Source organism: Schistocerca nitens, chromosome 7 (assembly GCF_023898315.1).
Source record: "Schistocerca nitens isolate TAMUIC-IGC-003100 chromosome 7, iqSchNite1.1, whole genome shotgun sequence".
Lineage (NCBI taxonomy): Eukaryota > Metazoa > Arthropoda > Insecta > Orthoptera > Acrididae > Schistocerca > Schistocerca nitens.
This window is the reverse complement of record NC_064620.1, coordinates 218,898,740-218,919,717: the sequence shown is the minus strand read 5'-3', so window position 1 is coordinate 218,919,717 and position 20,978 is coordinate 218,898,740. Positions and strand designations below refer to the sequence as shown.

Sequence of the window (20,978 nt, the reverse complement as noted above, 5' to 3'; positions counted from 1 at the left end):
TCTGTGAACTACAGCTTGCAATGCCGGGGAGTGAGAGCAATGTTCTGACTTTGTGAGTGCTGCCTGAATCCGTCAAGGACTGAAGAAATTGCTGTAAGGTAGCCATTTTGACCTAAAATGAAAATCCCTCCCTTGTCGCTCATAACTGTTGTGTCCTGCGGTCGGCAGGAAAAAACTAACGATGAAGTTTGAACACACTTTATTTAACTAAAATGCCTTTTTGGCATGCACTAATTGCCGAACTCGAGAACAACAAGAACGCAATAATTCTTGTGGTGGAAAAAGCCAGACAAAAGTTACAAGACAATGAAAAGAAATACCAACAACCAAAATACTACGCTACACAATTCCAAAGTGACGTTATGCCCAATTAGATACAAATTTCTACTGATAGACTACACAAGTGTCTACTAGGCTAGAGCCAGCATAGTTATTGGCCGGAGCTGTCCTAGCTGTAGGTACACACTGCCAGTCTCTCTCTGCTGGCATGCTTATAACACCAATTCTGCGGAGCGCTACACTTATTCAAATTAGTTCAAATTGGTGGATCTCTGTCTCATGGCTTTCCACAAAGTAGTGCCGTGTTTATGCAGAAAGTTTGTTGATGTTTACATTCACTGGCGACATTTTGATATGAGCTCTTGAAGGGAGGTCGGCAACCCACCTTGCTTGTCTGTTGTGCGTGCCCTCTTACTGATACGGGGCCACTACAACAATTCTCAATGGAGAACTATCGCTAGAAGTAGTTGCTTCCATAAAATATCTAGGCATATGCATACAGAGTGAGTTGAAGTGGAACAACAACATAAAACTGATTGCTGGAAAGGCATATGCCAGACTGAGATTCATTGGAAGAATCCTCAGAAATGTGGACCATCAGCAAAGGATATAGGTTAAAAAACTCTTATTCAACTAATACTTGAATATTGCTCATCAGTATGGGATCCATACCAGATAAAATTGTTAGAGGAAATAGAGAAGGTACAAAGAAGAGAGATAGTCAATCAACTACAGTGGCAGATGCTACAAGGGAAGTGTTCTGCAGTGCGATGTGGTTTCTGTTAAAAGTTCTGAGAAGTATATTCTTTGAAGAATTGACATATATTACTTCCTCATACTTGTATCTCAAGAAAAGACTATGAGATAAACTTAGAGAGATTTGAGCCCACACAGAGGATTGTCAGGAGCCGTTATTCCTGTGACTATTCACGAATGGAACAGGAAAAGAGGGAAGTGACTGTGGTTCACAAAGTGCCCTCTGCCACACATCATACAGAGTATAGATTTAGCTGTAGATGGAGATCGTATGTCAGCTCTGCTGTTACTTTCTCAGTGTTTTATATGGGCATGTCCACCAGCTGGCTGTCCATCTGAATGGTTAGCCAGTGACAAGAGTAGTGTTAACCACCCAGTGGCAGAACATGCTGCTTGCAGTACATTGGCTACTTCCTGCTTCACAACTCATGCCATATGAATATACCCATCCCAAACCCATTTCCACCCAAGTCCCCATGCATGTACTTCAGTCATTCTACGTTCACATCCTCCTCCATGCAGTGAGCTCTTCATCTATTCCATCTCCCCCTCCCAGTCCACATCCACACGTCATTATGGATGATAAACAACTTTCACTGCCTACACTAGAGTTAGCTCACCGGCACCACATTCCTATCTGTATGCTAGCTGTCTCTCCCTCCCAGCCATCCATTACTCCTCCCTCCAAAACTATCTCCCTGTCCCTGCATCCTTTCTCCAGTCTCGGTTGACTCAGTACAATCCCCAACTGAGTTGTCCTGCAGTGTGAGGACAATGTATCCGGCTAGGACAGTGTAGCCGCAGGAAGCTTGTCAAAACGTTGCGACAAGATGACACCATGACTCGGCTGATAACCCAAGACTTTTTCAATTTTTCTATGTGCCTATTGATAATTCAGCAGATCAACTATATGGTGAATTCTTCTCTTTACTGCTTCCATTAGGAATTAAATCTTTGATATAGCAATGCTACATGATGGACTTGAACCCAAAACACAGGTGATGTAAAATAAAAAGTATGACATTATATTGAACAAATTATCATGCCCACCAACTTCCAATACTTTCAGTGTGTCGGTTGCAGCTACTGAAAATCATATGTAACCAGTCAAACTATATCCCAACATCCACCTTGCTTCAGAGTAGAAAAACACACACTTGATAATACAGGGTGTACATAAAGTCTGGGAACACTTTCAATTATTTATTGCACAGGAACCAAACATTGTACAGATATCATACATAAGTCATTTTGAAGAGAAACCCTGAAAGTTTTTTTCATATATACCGCCACAGCGTAGTTTGGTAATTTGCCGACAGTCAGTGCTAGTTGCAAACACACCGAAGGATCAACCGTGCTACAGAAGGGGACAGCTGTTTCTTGAAATGGCCTCCCTGATTACCAGATCTCACTTTGTGTGACTTTCTTCTGTGGGGACACATTAAAGATCTGGTGTATGTACCGCCTCTACCATGTGATGTAGCAGAACTCCAGGAAAGAATACGGGAAGTGACTGCCACAGTCGATGATGCCATGCTGGGACAGGTATGGTAAGAATTCGATTATCGTATTGACATCTGCAGGGTCACTCATGATCCACGTATCGGGGGGCACATGTATGACACATGTACAATGTTTAGGTCTTGTGCAATAAATAATTGAAAGTGTCCCCGGACTTTATGTACGCCCTGTACATTTACCCTGGTGTCCTCCATGCTTAAATGCATTCTGTGTTGGGATAGTGTGTGAAAATAGATCCATTAAACAGTATTACATTTTTCCATTGGGCATAAATCCAGGTCTTACACTTATACCAGTTCTTGCAGCTCACCTAGGCTACAAAATGTTTGGCAGTGGCTGCTATTCCATGAATGGTTTGTTTTCGATTTTCCTCTAACATGTTTTACTTATTGGGATTGTCTTGTCTAAATTAAGATCAGCTATTGCATTTGTGGCCATGGTGTTTTTAGTAGAGGTGTAACATATCTTTTCCAAATTATTCAGGCTGGTTTATCAGAAGAATAATCATTTAATGAGGATTTCAGTCCATAGAGCAATTTTACATGCAGTGTGGCAGACTGTCATAGACACTGAGGAGACCATAAACTTTCCTGAGATTCCTGCTTCTGGCCTGCACTGCACTTTTTCAGCATCCTTAAAGAAAAGAGAAACTTCCTTCCAAATTCAAATGTTATGGTAATTTTTCTGGTTGTTGGTTTGCCAAATTCAGTTTAGAATTATCTCTGTGACACAGCAGCACTAAATAGAAGGCTGTTATTAGCTGTAGAGACGACTGCACAAATGAGAGAGCCAATAGCTGAGAAACAAGCCAATCAATCCGCTTCACACTGGCTATTAGTCCAAATGTTAAACATGTTTCAGAAATTGCTCAGAACTCACAAAATCAGGGAACTGACAATGGAATGTCAGGGTTCGTGGAAGGTCGTCTACTGAGGTCAGGTTGCAGATTATCAGCAGTTCAGAGGTTTGATAAGTTTATTAAATAAGAAATGTTTTTACAGTAATCCTTTTAATCCCTAGATCGCAATTTTCCTATCACAATTAAAAGATGGTAACTAGTCTCAGTTGCTGTCTGCAACAATCTTCATATCTGTAACACATGGAGGAAACATAGCATAAGAAAATTATGTATAATCAAGTAGAATACAAAAACACTATACAAAAGCTGAACAAAGAAGCCAATTCTAAAAGTAAAAGTGAACATTTGACAGACCCATTAACAGTGTAGTACAAAATATGTTAACTCTTATAAGATAGCATACCGTTCGAAATGCGTAAAAGTGGTGAACATACATTGGAAAGCACCATTGGCTGTAGTCATGCAATAACATGCATTCATACGTACAAAGACAATAACAGTACATGTTCTAAAAACATCACCATCAGCAAGCCAATTTGTAGACATGCCGAAAGAATTTTATACCAGAATCTTCCAAAAACTTCTCTCTACATCCAAATGAATTTTAAAATTATAAAGATAAAAGTGGCGTAAAGTAAAAATCACGAGGCAGAGATCTGTATTACATCATTAACTGGCAACATGCCATTTTTAGGAGGGAAATCGCATCAGTTCAGGAATAAAATCCAAGAAAGCTTTACCCAAGTCCGGCTTTTTTAAAAACTATAAAATAACTGGGGAATGAAGTTAAAAACTACAAGACAGGAAAGCTCCCTTATATTGCTAACTAGCAATGTGCAGATCAAGCATGAGAATCAAATGACAAAAACATCAAAGTACAGTGTAGTGCTAGAAATGTGAATAACATACTGTAAACTCACAGGATGATGGTAATATAGGTAACTGTTGAGTTGCATGGGTGAAAGGTGCATCAGAAAGTCATTATTTGCAATAGTACAGCAGGTATTATCATGAGAACAGTATATGATGCGGTTCCAAAAATTGTCAGTGTAAGTAGCTGTAAACATACAAGCAAAACAGTCCATAGTAATTTTATAATAAAGCTATGTGATCAACAGTCATAAAATAAGAAGGAAATACCATACCCTGGCATGATCCTGCATAGCATATGTAGTAGTCATCTTTAGAAAATGTGCATACGTTGAAGAATGAAAAATGCTGCAAGCCCACCAGCCTGACAAGATACATCAAAATCAACAATGTTATGAAAAGGAAAGTTGCTACTTGCCATATAGCAGAGATGCTGAGTTGCAGATAGGCACAACAAAAAGACTGTAACAAATAAACCTTTCGGCCATTAAGGCCTTTGTCAGTAATAAATCTCTCTCTCTCTCTCTCTCACACACACACACACACACACAAGTGCGCGATTGCAGTCTCAGGCTACTGAAATCACACTGCGAACAACTGTACCAGTGCATGATAAGAGTAGCGATTTGGTGGGGGTAAGGAGCAGCCTGGGGCAGAGAGGGGGAGGGATAGTATGGTGGAGGTGGCAGACAGTGAAATGCTGCAGGTTAGACGGTGGGCAGGGGAGCGGTGGGGGGGGGGGGGTGTTTGCAGGAAAGGAGAGAAATAAAAAGACTGGGTGTGATGGTGGACTGCTTTGTAGTGCTGGAGTGGGAACAGGGAAAGGGCTGGATGGGTGAGGACAGTCACTCTTGGAGGTTGAGGCCAGGAGGGTTACAGGAATGTAGGATATATTGCAGGGAAAGTTCCCACCTGCGCAATTCAAAAAAGCTGGTGTTGGCGGGTAGGATCCATATGGCATAGGCTGTGTAGCAGTCATTGAAATGAAGGGTGTGCCATATGGAGCCTGTGCCATACGAATTCTTCCCACTAACACCAGCTTTTCTGAATTGTACAGGTGGGAACTTTCCCTGCAATACATCCTATGTTCCCATAACCCTCCTGGCCCCAACCTCACCCATCCAGCCCCCAACCTCACCCATCCAGCCCCCTCCGTGTTCCCACTTCAGCACTACACAGTTGTCAGTCCACCATCACATCCAGTCTTTTTATTTCTCTCCTTTCTCATTATTTTCTCCCCCCCCCCCCCCCTCCCCACCTCTCCTCAGCCTTCTGGCCAACCTGCAGCACTACACTGTCTACCACCCCTACCATACTGTCCCCCTCCCTGCCCCAGCCTCCTCCTTACCCCCACACGGTTGCCTCTCCCATCATGCACTGGTGCTGCCGCTCGCAGTGTGTATTACATTCCATCCTGGATTTTACATCAGAACAAACTGTTTTAGGCAAGGGCTTGTACTGGTAAGTTATTGTGGCCATTTGGCAAGTATTTTTACCTAGTGATAGCTGACTGACAGTTGGAAGTTTTGAAGTTGTGTGTATGGTGATGTAGCCAAAGAGGGCGGTGTTATTTTGTGGTAGTTTTGTATTAGATCAGGAAGCTGATACTCAGGTCGAGGGAATGTTGGATGAAGAAAGAGACTTAACCAGATGTATTAAAATCTGAATAAACCACATTGTTTCCATGGAACAATTTCATTTTGTTGTGACAGTATCTTTGAACCATTTTATTGAATTCATTTTTTGTTGGTGCTTCTGGGCTAGAACTGTCTGCAGATTCACCATTCCTAGGGAACATTCAAGTGTCATAAATTTAACTCCTTTTGGGGAGGCTCTTTCCAATGTTCTGCAAAGGTTTCCAAAACTCTGATCAATGGGGCTGGTGCTTCAAGGACCACATAGTATGGAATGCAATCTGTGTGAATACAAACCTAAAACTAGGTAGTAGCCATCACACATCACATCCAACATCAATTAAGATCATTTCCCTAAAGCCCACCAACAATATAGTCATAACTCCTTATTTCTAACTTTGTCTAACAGTTCAAGTTGCAGTAAAGTTGAGAATCATTGAAGTTACAGAAAAACATCTAGTGGAGCATAGGAAGGAGAAATGAAATATTCATCACAATATTACAAAGAAGACAGAATATAAACATTGAAAGTAAGGTATTTTTGTCTGATTGTTCATATTATTTTGTCCATCTCAGATTCCTAGATTTGTCCCACATTTCTGAAGCTTCCTATTTGTACTGAGATCTGTGAGATACTATGTGAGCATGGGTGATGATATGAATGAGTGGCTGAATAAATTTATATTTGAAGGGAATATAATTTTGCTGTAAGATAAATTGATTGTTAATTGCAGACAGGGAAGTAAAAGCACGGCATAACAATGGCAGACAATTATCTCTAGAACACTCATGAAAATATGGGAAGGAAATGCTGTGCTCAAATTGTAAAAGATAGTTCTGGATCCATATTAATGTAATACATACGTATAAAATGAGAGGTGTTGCTGGCGATAATCAGGAAAACCCTAGTATTACATTTTTGTCTTCAAAACAGTTAATTATGATGAGCAAATAGTACAGTTAGTACGTCTCAATGTTTTAGATCGACCATAGAGGAGCAGAGGATGTTTTGGAGAAAGCGTTTCGTGAACATGTCACAAGACTTGGAAATTCAAATGTTAGGTAAGCATTTATCCAATTTGTTTCTCTTAGACTATGTTAATATCTGTTAATAATGTTTATTTCATTAGGCACACTTATTTTTCTAATGATTTCATATTTTCCTTGAGAGTATATGAAGAAGTGGTATATGAATGAATAGTATTCAGCAGAAAAACATGAATAGGTAGCCAGTAAGTGTGTCAGCAAAAGAAAATACTAATTTTCAACTTGTGGTTTCATCTTCATTAACCCTGCTGTTCTTTTCAGATCTATATGACCCAAAATGGTTATAAATTTTGTTTCTTATTATTTAAACATCAAAATAACTTGATGAAATTTGGTGACTTTGTCTGAAAATCCAAGGGCAGCATGTGGTAAAAAAAATTTAAAGTATTTTAAGTCATCTGGTCTTAAACCTTAAGGGTTACGTACATAATCTTCAGGTCAATGTGACCCAACATTTATATCATTAGAGTCTAATGTCACATACTTTCAGGTTGTCTCATATTTTATAGTAGTAATGACTTTTATTGTTCGTACTTACTCTCAGTATTCAACAGGTCAACAAAGTCGCTGCATTTACAACAATGAACTTATCATTACGACTTGTCAACTGTTCGAATTACATTGTTTCTGCTCAGTTTGTGTTCTCTATCGTTTGTGATCAGTCTGGATTGTGACATCATGGCAATTACATCATTGACAGATGCTGAGTTGAAAGAATTAGTACCGAGCGAGGTGGCGCAGTGGTTAGCACACTGGACTCGCATTCGGGAGGACGACGGTTCAATCCCGTCTCCGGCCATCCTGATTTAGGTTTTCCGTGATTTCCCTAAATCGTTTCAGGCAAATGCCGGGATGGTTCCTTTGAAAGGGCACGGCCGATTTCCTTCCCAATCCTTCCCTAACCCGAGCTTGCGCTCCGTCTCTAATGACCTCGTTGTCGACGGGACGTTAAACACTAACCACCACCACCACCACCAAAGAATTAGTAAATAGCTCAATAGATGAAGGATCACTTTCTGAGTTTGAAGATCATGTCAGTAATGCACCTGAAAGTGAGTGTTCAGATAACATTGACAACAGCCCACAGACTGTTCAAAGTAGTGTACAAACTTTGTTTCTAATAACAGGGACATAGAATGGTAGTTGCAACCACCATCACAACACACCCGCCTAACTGCTTCGAAAGTCATCAGGAGTACCCCAGGAGTTAACAGGTATGCAAGCAGTAGAATAAGTGATGTAAAAAGTTCATTTGAAGTATTACTTTCTACAGCACTCCATAATGAAATAATAGGGATGTCAAATATTGAGGGGCAATGAGTTTATGGTACACAATGGACAAACATTAGAGTCTCATTTTCACGCATACTTAGGACTTCTATTCCTTGTGGGTGTATATCGTTCACATCTCTACAAAAAGTTCGTGGGATGAGGATGCTGAGCGGAACATATTTCGAGCAACCATGTCCCTAGAAACATTCTGTACAATATCGCATCTTGCAATGTGATAAGAAATCCACAAGAGAGAAAAGACAATATACCAATAAACTCACCGCAGTTCACAGTATCTTGGAGAAGTGGTTAGAAGTCAGTCCTAAACTGAGTAATCCAGGGGAAAATGTGACCATCGACAAGCAGCTAGTAGCATTTAGAGGCCACTGTCCATTCAAAAAGTACCGGCAAAATATGGGTTCAAGATATGGACCCTGTGTGACAGCAAATCTTCATATGTACTGAACATATGACAACTTTTTTATGTCATACAATTTGGGACAGCTGCTCATGAAAAGGAACCGTGCGTAAAAATAAGCCAGAGTTTCCACAAAGTATGACCAACAAGGAAGTACATAGCCTTCATTTTACTTCACAAATGACACTACACTGGCCAATTATATTGCTAAGAGAAATAAGAATGTTTTCTAATTAGCCCTAGTGACAGGGCTGATAAGAAGCCAAAAAATATTTTATATCATAATTCAACCAAAGGGGCTGTAGACACACTTGATCAGCTAACAGGTATATATACATGCAAACCAAAAACCAACAGATAGCTCATGATAGTTTTCTACAAAATTCTTGAAGTTGCTGCTTATAATGCATATATCTTGTGGGCTTTGGTTCACCATAACTGGAATACAACAAAATTGACTAGAAGGCGTATATTTTTGGAGGAATTTGGAAAGTCAGTGGGTGCAGAGCACATTGCATCAAGGAAGCATTTTCCAAGAACAGAAGATTCTTTGAGAATTGAATTAGCAGGAGCATCCAAAGCATCCACGACCCTGAAGGAGCGGCAGTTGTGGCTAAATCAGTAACAACAAGAAACTGTACTACATGTCCATGCTGTAAGTTCTGTCCTTCAAGCAATGACAATAAAACAAACATGTTGTGTGGAAAGTGTAATAAACGTGTATGCAGAACACAGGTAACCTACTTGTGTCCAAACTGCAGTGAGTAAGAAGAAAAGAAAATTATATGGGCAGACGGACAGATGATTGTTGAGAGAGACTTTTTGGTGGAAATGTCTGTTGTTCCTAATATACCGTGCTTCAATATTAAAACAACAGACAGACAGACAGACAGTGTATTATTATTATTATTATTATTATTATTATTATTATTATTATTGTCACTGTGATCATTAACAACATACTGTAATGTAACAACAGTGTTGATGGCCTACAAATGTACAAAAAATATGTGTGAGTGGAAGTGTTCCCCCCCCCCCCCCCCCCCCCTCAGTATTTTATTATGTTAGGTAATATTGACCCAAACAGTACATTTGTATAGTTAAAGTGAACAGAACAGCAGGGTTAAGGAATGAAGGCTGAGAAAAGTGTAACAGAAGGGAAAAGTTACTCATTGTTAAGTAAAAAATTTTAGTCCGACGGGAAGAAAAAACAAACAGTGCAGGCAACAAATAATGGCATCAAGTCTTTCATAAGAGAAGACACTTGACATGTCATAGCAGACCAATAAAAGAAAGTACTGGGAAAGTAACAGATTGCGAAAGACTATTAAGGAAGGTACCAGTGAGTAAGAGAGGGAAAAAGTAAGAAAAGTGTTTGCATAGTAAAGTTATGGATGGTGTGACGACTGTGATTCTACCCTGTCACTAAGTATCGCCAAAATACCCAAAAAGTACCGTGTTGTTAACTAATGCAGTCCAAATCAAGTCGTATCTAAATAGATGTTTCTCCAAATTTTACTTCCCAACACAATACCTGACCGTGCATTTATCCCAGTTTAGCATAGAATAAACATATTAAATAAGATTTAAGGACATTGACAAAAAAAATTTGTTTCTAACATCAATAAACAAAAGAATACCAAAGTTGAGTGATGAACCCACAATTTTACACGACTCTCATTCAAAGTAATCACAACTCGTGTGGTTTGACAGCTACCCACATTTGTATTACCCACTATAGAATGTTAGCACCAATAGCAAGCGAGCTTCACTGTCATTGGTCGACATTTAAGAAATTAATGGCGGGTGCCCTTGTCCAAGTAGCAAAGCATTACAATACTTCTGGTAAATGCTACGGCACACGAATTTAGACACATACCCTCCAAAAGTTATAAAAAAATACACATGCAGCGGCAGCGGATTTAAAATGTAAAAAAAATAAAAGGGAAATGGCTACTGCTAATGAAAGTCAACAATGTCTACATAGAACACACCACTTCGTGGGGAACACTTTTATTCTAAAGAAGACAAATGTTACGTGTATGTCAGCCAAAAGGAAATTAAAATTGTTTGCAATAATTTTGAGTCTTTGAGAGGAGAGCGTTGCTTTTAAATCTAATCTTGTGTGTTGTGACGATGGTCGCGATATCGATGGCAGCTGGCTGGTTCTGGTGAAACGCTGAGACCTGCTCCCACTGTCGTGTGATTGCAGCTGATGGTTTTTCCTCGTAATCGGGTGGGCGGTGGTATTCATTAAGCTGCAAATCTGATTACAGTGGCGTTTTACAGGCCATAGGTTGTAGATTGTAGATTGTATTTTATTGGTCCTGTTGTCTACATAGCAGCTTATGCGTAAGACATTGGACAAGTCAAGTTATAAATATACAGGCTGAAAGTAATTTCAGGGCATACATATTTAAGCTTACAATAATACACTTTACACGTAAGTATTTATATAACACATTTCATAAATTTAAATATTCTTCAATGGAGTAAAAGCAGTGATGCTGTAAATATGACTTTACAGATTTTCCAAATGTATTGACCTCAGTGATAGCTTTTATGTTTTCAGGAAGTTTGTTATAAAGCTTAACTCCCATGTGAAAAGTACCTTTTTGGCACAGTGCTGTGCTGATTTGAGTCGTATGTAAGTTTCTGTTTTGTCTGGTAAAGTGCTCATGTATATCACAGTTTTTATGTTTGGCCAATGTAATTATTGTTACGGATGTCCGTATGTGCACAGTATTAATGTTTCTGGCACACACAATTTAAGTTTACTTATGCCACACACAGCTTATAAAACTTGCCGACGGCGAATTCTATAGAAAGTCAATTCATATTATGACTGCCGCGAATCGCGAAAAACCGCCCTGGGTGGGAATGAACTCACAGACAATAGACAGTTTGCATAAGTTCATAACGACTGTTACTGATTGTAGGCGTCTGACAGTTCATCGAAACGCGAATAAATATGTAAGTTCACAGTACTTGAGTGTACGAAAACACAGTCAAAATACAAGTGCAGTTCAATTCACAGACACAGAGCTACAATACCACCCATCCTCTGTTGCATTGTCATAGTTGCTTCATCTCACGGCACGGTCTCAGTATTTACTTCGCCCAGTTTCTACACTCACTATTATCATATCACATACTGGTATAAAACAGTCACTCAAAACGTACATCGCTTGCCACCAAACTCAATCTTCACCAGTTCGTAAAAGTCACAACTCGCACAGTAAAACATGTGTCCGCCTCTCTAGCTACCCAACAACACAAAAACCTTTTGTTGGATCGACTATCGATATTGCTCTCTCTCTTTCTCAATACTCTCGCCCACAGTTTATACAACATCAAAGTAAATTACATATATCTTCACACAACTATTTTCTACCAAACTTATTACAGTAAACGATAAACACAAAAAAATTAAAACTTTCCACAATCAATAAACTCTAAACATATTTATCTACTTACAAAAAAGAAATAATTTCCAGTTACATATTACATCCAGAAAACAACTTTTATCTCTATTTTACAGGACAAAAGAAAAAAAAATGCGCTACAACATCAAAGATATATGAACAGACGGGGGAGGGGACAAGATAAATATATATATCTATCGCAAAATGATGATGTCTTCACAATGGTTATGGACTCGAATCATATACCCTAGATCAGTTTTGCATTTGTGAAGTTCTGACATCTGTGTTGGAGAGTATGTCAAGTTGGTAATAATCTTGCTGTTACATCTTTTAATATGTTGCAGTTGTGTACTGGTTCATGTGTCCACAGTGTTACAAAAAGATTGATGAGGTTTGTCCCACTGTTTATCTATCTGTATTGAGATGCTACCCATTGAAACAGACAAGCAGTACAGTTGGTAATTGTTTAAAAAGAAATCCACTTGTCACTAAAAATCACAAGGAGGCAGAACGATTAGCCAGTACTTAAAGAGTCAAAATTCCAGTACTTACCACACAATCTAGTTTCAGAACACTATAATGGTCTAATGACAGCTTGGTTCATCATTTGAGTCACTTAATAGTCCATTACCACATGAGTACCTCAGAACTTTCCATATGTGATCATCTTAACTCTCATTAGATTCATGGACTTAATTTTTACTTTTCTCATGTCTTATACTTCCGTAGCCTGCTATTCTCAGTATCCAATTCTTTCTTTTACTTTTCTCTTTTTTCCCCTACATTCTCCTCTCCCCCACCCCCCTCCCTTCCCCTCATCGTCCTCATTCTCTTCATTTATACCCATTCTTACTGCTTTTCTGAGTTTGTGATTCTCGCCCCATTAATTCTCGTACATATTGACTGCATTCTTTTCAGCATATATCTTCGCAGTACCTCAGGTAGTGTCTGCTGCCTACATTGTAGGATTTTCATTTATGTAGTCTGAAATCTCTCTCTTAATTCTAGATGTGCTCTTTTCTCAAGCTATTTGTGTATTACTATTCCTTTCATTTTTGCCCCATCATCTGTTGATCTATGAAACTGGAAACTTAACTCTAATTTTTCCACTTTTTCTCATTTTTAATGCTTATGTTCTTTACCTTTTCAAGTATTGATTGATTGGTTGATTAATGGGAAGGAGTAGATTCCAGAGTCATACTCCTATTTTAAATTAGCAACACTATTAATTGTGTTTTTAATGGATGATATTAAGATAGACTATATGGGTTACATTGTCAGTTCTTTGTTCACTTCCTCTTATGGTTAGGTACGAAGCATTCGACTTCCATGCAGAGTGCCGTGCACTTCGCTGGGACCGTCTCAGCATTCTGCTGGATCGACTGTCTCATGAACAAGATGAATTTGGAGTTTTTCTCCTGACTCGTGATGGAACCTTGGTGTCACAACAGGATGGTGTTTTTCGCACTAACTGTGTTGACTGCCTGGACAGAACAAATGTAGTGCAGAGCATGCTTGCACGTCGCTCACTTACACAAGTATTGCAGGTCAGTATTACAACACTCAGAAAATTACTTTTCACAAGCTACGTATAAATAGCATTCTGTAATTTTTTTGGATATCACATGTTGTGTGTAGACTGTGTTGGATTGTAATTACTGTATGGATCAATTGTGTACACTTCTCTGTACAAACAACTGTCGTGAAGAACCTTGTTATGATAGCCATATTTTTTATTTCTGGCAATGTGTGCTTCTCAGTGAACTGCTAGGGCAAAATTGGCCAAATGCAAGTGTAATTATGTTTAAATAATGCCTATACAAGAAACAATCCTCTTGGTTTACTCTGGCTATGCAGTCAAATCTGGCATGGCTTTCCATACTTCAGCCCCTATATTTTATAGTGGGCCAAGAGTCTTGTCATCTCTGTATTCATTATTCGTTTATTGGGTTTCATAAAGCCCATGTAGATATAGCACATTCAGAGATGTAGGCTGAGTCTGGGCATACATCAGTGAAATAGAAGCAACTAAATCTGTGTCAAAAGAAGAATTCATTTGAGGAAACTATAAAACTGAGGCGGAATGGGTGATCAATACTTAGCACCTTCAAGAGGAAAATTCTTATTACTGCCAGTGGACACACACAAAAGTACAATAAACTTTTCCTCCTAGTTCTAAATTGATGTATTCATTTTATCTCTCTCCCTCTTAAACCATCTGTCATATCGTCTCTGGACTCAGGCTGGCACAGTGCTTGTCACCGATCTTTGGCCTGCACTCTTACAACAGGTGGATTCATGTCTTCCTGGGGTCACTGATCTGTGTCTCCTCTCAAATTTTCTCTAATTTATCCCTCTTGGCTCCTCAAGAAAGGAAGTAATATTTCCAGAACCTAGAATAGTTTCCGTATTTTTGTGTGTCTACTAGCAGTACTAAGAGTTTCACCTCCTACATGCAAGTACCTCCCAGTCATTCTGTCATGTAATCACAAATTAAATATTTGCACTGTATTAACAATACACTATCAGATTATTGCTTTATACAATTTGTCCTTATGGTAATAAAATGCTGCTGCATCCTTATTTACATTAAATTAAACAGCTGCTATTTATCTCCTATAGGTAACTTAATATTTACAAGATTGATTTGACTTGAACAAGGAGATACAAAAAACATTGCCCCCTCCCACTGCAGCCCACACCAAAACAGGGTTTATTGTGCGGATTCACTACCCGAGTCTAAAGCCAACCAGTACTCTTGAAGAATAGTAGGAGGTCCTTTACTAGTCCCTTATTAGACACAATTTCTTCAGGACTTAATGACCCAAATGTTCTGTATCTTTTGATCTCCTTTCACATTGGAAGATGAGGTGTGTGCGATTTCATCATCATCATTACACAGACTACACCTAGGATCTTCTTTCTCTTTACCTGCCAAGTGTAGGTGTGTCTTAAAGTTTCAACAGCCTGTCAGTGCCCTACCAAGAGGTTAGTCTGTCTCCAAAGATTACAGAACTTCTCTTAAAACATGGCTTTGTCATCGTTAATGTGCCATGTTTTAGTTTTTGGATCATAGTCCAATATTCTACATGCTGCCTTCCAATCCAGTTTCATGGTTTTAAGTTTACCACCGGCTTAGTGATGGTGAGGATGGGTTCCAGTCCAGTAAATGGAATTGTCAAACCAGTCCTGGACAGTCTATCAGCTTGTTCAATTTCACTGATTCCTGAGTGATCAGGCACCCACAGCAGGTTTATTCTGTTGCTTTCACCTATTCTCATAAGGGCTTTGCGGCATTCTGCGACAATCTTTGATCTCACTGCTGGAGCTGATGGAGGTTTCAGAGCTGCTTGGCTGTCATAAAATGTAGGTGCTACGATCCTCATAGTACCTATTCAAATTCTCCTCTATTGGCACTCTGATAGCGGATATTTCTGCTTTGAATACTGTCACCAGCTTCCCTAGAGAGATTGCACACTCTAGTCTAGGGTGAACCCCATACACTGTGGCTCCAGTCTTTGTCTGTTTTTGACCACACTGACTGGTTCATTCTTCCACTGCCCCCTACTTCCAACTGTTATGTTGGAAGTTTTATTGAAGCAGCTGGTAGTTATTGTATGTCAGTGAGCATTTCTCTGATCATTCCTGTACTTATCTCATGCCCTATTTTGCTGTGGAATTTGGGATACTCTAAAGATGTCCAATTATTTTCAATTTTTAGCATTTACGCTCCTGACGCTGCCTCCATTTTGACCCACTGGGTGTAATGGGAGCATGGCCAGCAGTACAGGTTCTGCTTATTTCATCTGTAATTGCATTACATGAATATATTGGTATTTTTCAAACAAATAGTTACCTTCATCCATAACAACCTAATTCTGTTCTCAATACACTGCTAACTGTCATGCAGCTTTACAATAAACACTGTACTTGCCATGTAGCTAATAGGAATTTCCTGATCTTGAAGCTAAATGATTATTTAATTTGTAGAAATAGTGGACAATGAGGTATATTATTAAATATTATTTTGAATATAATAGAGGGAAACATTCCACGTCGGAAAAATATATTTAAAAACAAAGATGATGTGACTTACCAAACGAAAGCGCCGGCAGGTTGATAGACACACAGACAAACACAAACATACACACAAAATTCAAGCTTTCGCAACACACAGGTGAGGTATGAGCGGCGGCAACTTGAAATTAGCAGAGGTTGAGGCCTGGCGGATAACGAGAAGAGAGGATATACTGAAGGGCAAGTTCCCATCTCCGGAGTTCTGACAGGTTGGTGTTAGTGGGAAGTATCAAGATAACCCGGACGGTGTAACACTGTGCCAAGATGTGCTGGCCGTGCACCAAGGCATGTTTAGCCACAGGGTGATCCTCATTACCAACAAACACTGTCTGCCTGTGTCCATTCATGCGAATGGACAGTTTGTTGCTGGTCATTCCCACATAGAAAGCTTCACAGTGTAGGCAGGTCAGTTGGTAAATCACGTGGGTGCTTTCACACGTGGCTCTGCCTTTGATCGTGTACACCTTCCGGGTTACAGGACTGGAGTAGGTGGTGGTGGTGGTGGGAGGGTGCATGGGACAGGTCTTACACCGGGGGCAGTTACAAGGGTAGGAGCCAGAGGGTAGGGAAGGTGGTTTGGGGACTTCATAGGGATGAACTAAGAGGTTACGAAGGTTAGGTGGACGGCGAAAAGACACTCTTAGTGGAGTGGGGAGGATTTCATGAAGGATAGATCTCATTTCAGGGCAGGATTTGAGGAAGTCGTATCCCTGCTGGAGAGCCACATTCAGAGTCTGATCCAGTCCCGGAAAGTATCCTGTCACAAGTGGGGCACTTTTGGGGTTCTTCTGTGGGAGGTTCTGGGTTTGATGGGATGAGGAAGTGGCTCTGGTTATTTGCTTCTGTACCAGGTCGGGAGGGTAGTTGCGGGATGCGAAAGCTGTTTTGAGGTTGTTGGTGTAATGGTTCAGGGATTCCGGACTGGAGCATATTCGGTGGCCACGAAGACCTAGGCTGTAAGGAAGGGACCGTTTGATGTGGAATGGGTGGCAGCTGTCATAATGGAGGTACTGTTGCTTGTTGGTGAGTTTGATGTGAATGGACGTGTGAAGCTGGCCATTGGACAGATGGAGGTCAACGTCAAGGAAAGTGGCATGGGATTTGGAGTAGGACCAGGTGAATCTGATGGAACCAAAGGAGTTGAGGTTGGAGAGGAAATTCTGGAGTTCTTCACTGTGAGTCCAGACCATGAAGATGTCATCAATAAATCTGTACCAAACTTTGGGTTGGCAGGCCTGGGTAACCAAGAAGGCTTCCTCTAAGCGACCCATGGATAGGTTGGCGTATGAGGGGGCCATCCTGGTACCCATGCTTGTTCCCTTTAATTGTTGGTATGTCTGGCCTTCGAAAGTGAAGAAGTTGTGGGTCAGGATGAAGCTGGCTAAGGTAATGAGGAAAGAGGTTTTAGGTAGGGCGGCAGGTGATCGGCGTGAAACGAAGTGCTCCATCACAGCGAGGCCCTGGATGTGCGGAATATTTGTGTATAAGGAAGTAGCATCAATGGTTACAAGGATAGTTTCCGGGGGTAACAGATTGGGTAAAGATTCCAGGCGCTCGAGAAAGTGGTTGGTGTCTTTGATGAAGGATGGGAGACTGCATGTAATGGGTTGAAGGTGTTGATCGATGTAGGAGGGGATACCTTCTGTGGGGACTTGGTAACCAGCTACAATGGTGCGGCTGGGATGATTGGGTTTGTGAATTTTAGGAAGAAGGTAGAAGGTAGGGGTGCGGAGTGTCGGTGGGGTCAGGAGATTGATGGAGTCAGGTGAAAGGTTTTGTAGGGAGCCTAAGGTTCTGAGGATTCCTTGAAGCTCTGCCTGGACATCAGGAATGGGATTACCTTGGCAAACTTTGTGTGTAGTGTTGTCTGAAAGCTGACGCAGTCCCTCAGCCACATACTCCCGATGATCAAGTACCACGGTCGTGGAACCCTTGTCCGCCGGAAGAATAACGATGGATCGGTCAGCCTTCAGATCACAGGTAGCCTGGGCTTCAGCAGTGGTGATGTTGGGAGTAGGATTAAGGTTTTTTAAGAAGGATTGAGAGGCAAGGCTGGAAGTCAGAAATTCCTGGAAGGTTTGGTGAGGGTGATTTTGAGGAAGAGGAGGTGGGTCCCGCTGTGACGGAGGACGGAACTGTTCCAGGCAGGGTTCAATTTGGATAGTGTCTTGGGGAGTTGGACCATTAGGAGTAGGATTAGGATCATTTTTCTTCGTGGCAAAGTGATATTTCCAGCAGAGAGTACGAGTGTAGGACAGTAAATCTTTGACGAGGGCTGTTTGGTTGAATCTGGGAGTGGGGCTGAAGGTGAGGCCTTTGGATAGGACAGAGGTTTCGGATAGGGAGAGAGGTTTGGAGGAAAGGTTAACTACTGAATTAGGGTGTTGTGGTTCCAGATTGTGTTGTTTGGAATTTTGAGGTTTTGGTGGGAGTGGAGCTGGAAGTGGGAGATTGAGTAGATGGGAGAGACTGGGTTTGTGTGCAATGAGAGGAGGTTGAGGTTTGCTGGAAAGGTTGTGAAGGGTGAGTGAGTTGCCTTTCCGGAGGTGGGAAACCAGGAGATTGGATAGTTTTTTGAGGTGGAGGGTGGCATGCTGTTCTAATTTGCAGTTGGCCTGTAGGAGGATGCTCTGAGCAGCCGGTATGGATGTGGGAGAGGAAAGATTGAGGACTTTTATTAAGGATAGGAGTTGACGGGTGTGTTCATTGGCTGAGTTGATGTGTTGGTGAAGGATTAGGTGGGTGAGGGCAATGGATTGTTTAGTTTGGAACTGGTATAGGGACGGATGGAAAGAAGGGTTGCAGCCAGAGATGGGAACTTTAAGCGTGAGGCCTTTGGGGGTAATGCCAAATGTCAGACAAGCCTGAGGAATAAAATATGGAAGCGTAATCTGGCTAGGGCGAAGGCATGTTTGCGGAGGGAATGTAAATAAAACTTAATGGGGTCGTTGTGGGGGTGTTGTGAGGGTGACATGGTATTAGAAGGTGGAAAGTGTAACATGAGGCTGAACTGAAAATGAAAATAAAAATATATGGGGAGAGATAAAGGTGAAATAGAAAGCAACTGGAGATCTGGTGTGAAAAAAGGCGAAAAAGTGTTGGTTAAAGCTGGGCTATGTTGATCCTGTGGTGAACTTGGGTTGGTAGACAACGATGTGCACCAAGGTTAGGTGGTTGAGGATCACCCTGTGGCTGAACATGCCTTGGTGCACGGCCAGCACATCTTGGCACAGTGTTACACCATCCGGGGTATCTGGATACTTCCCACTAACACCAACTTGTCAGAACTCCGGAGATGGGAACTTGCCCTTCAGTATATCCTCTCTTCTCGTTATCTGCCAGGCCTCAACCTCCGCTAATTTCAAGTTGCCGCCGCTCATACCTCACCTGTCTTTCATCAACATCTTTGCCTCTGTACTTCCTCCTCGACTGACATCTCTGCTTAAACTCTTTGCCTATACAAATGTCTGCTTGTGTCTGTGTACATGCGGATGGATGTGTGTGTGTGTGTGTGTGTGTGTGTGTGTGTGTGTGTGTGTGTGTGTGTGTGTGTGTGTGCGTGCGAGTGTATGCCTGTCCTTTCCTCCCCCTAAGGTAAGTCTTTCCGCTCCCGGGATTGGAATGACTCCTTACCCTCTCCCTTAAAATCCACATCCTTTCGTCTTTCCCTCTCCTTCCCTCTTTCCTGATGAAGCAACCGTTGGTTGCGAAAGCTTGAAATTTGTGTGTATGTTTGTGTTTGCTTGTGTCTCCATCAACCAGCCGGCGCTTTCGTTTGGTAAGTCACATCATCTTTGTTTTTAGATATATTTTTCCCACGTGGAATGTTTCCCTCTATTATATTCATATCATTAATTTGAACCCAACAATTACGTTTGTTATTGTCACTGTTGCATTTAGAAATCTTTTATCATCTTATTTTCTCTTTGTTTTTGCAAGTAGTTTCACTTTGCATTCACCTTCTCATTTTTACCGTAATCTACCGTACATTTTTACCCGGCCTATATATACTCAATAATACGTAACCCACTTCCAAACCATAACCAAAAAAAAAAAAATTTTTTTTTCCGCTTTCAACACTACCGCTGCTATAAAATCCAGTTCACAAACAATTCCTTTCACCTATTAAACAACGAAATAAAGCGAAAGTTATTAGAACTAGCTGAAATGGCTGTAACCCTTCATTCCATCAGTCCCTATACCAGTTCCAAACTGAACAATCCATTGCCCTCATCCACCTAATCCTTCACCAACACATCAACTCAGTCAATGAACACACCCGTCAACTCCTATCCTTAATAAAAGTCCTCAATCTTTCCTCTCCCACATCCACACTGGCTGTTCAGAGCATCCTCCTACAGGCCAGCCGCAAATTAGAACAGCATGCCACCCACCACCTCAAAAAACTATCCAATCTCCTGGTTTCCCACCTCTGGAAAGGCAACTTACTCACCCTTCACAACCTTTCCAGCAAACCTCAACCTCCTCTCATTGCACACAGACTCAGTCTCTCCCATCTACTCAATCTCCCACTTCCAGCTCCACTCCCCCCAAAACCTCAAAATTCTAATCAACACAATCTGTAACCACAACACCCTAATTCAGTAGTTACCCTTTCCTCCAAACCTCTCTCCCAATCCGAAACCTCTGTCCTATCCAAAGGCCTCACCTTCAGCCCCACTCCCAGATTTAACCAAACAGCCCTCGTCAAAGATTTACTGTCCTACACTCGTACTCTCTGCTGGAAATATCACTTTGCCATGAAGAAAAATGATCCTAATCCTACTCCTAATGATCCAACTACCCAAGACACTATCCAG

The 20,978-nt window shown here is 41.0% G+C and overlaps 1 protein-coding gene across 1 annotated transcript in view; it reads left to right on the top strand.

The window, feature by feature from the left end:
• LOC126194924 (phosphatidylinositol-3-phosphatase SAC1) overlaps nucleotides 1-20,978 on the top strand; it is a 97,662-nt gene that overhangs the window by 45,459 nt on the left and 31,225 nt on the right. Inside the window, exons 8-9 of the mRNA XM_049933303.1 lie at nucleotides 6,902-6,981; nucleotides 13,391-13,628. Coding sequence (XP_049789260.1) covers nucleotides 6,902-6,981; nucleotides 13,391-13,628 — 318 coding nt within the window. The remainder of the gene's footprint in view (nucleotides 1-6,901; nucleotides 6,982-13,390; nucleotides 13,629-20,978) is intronic.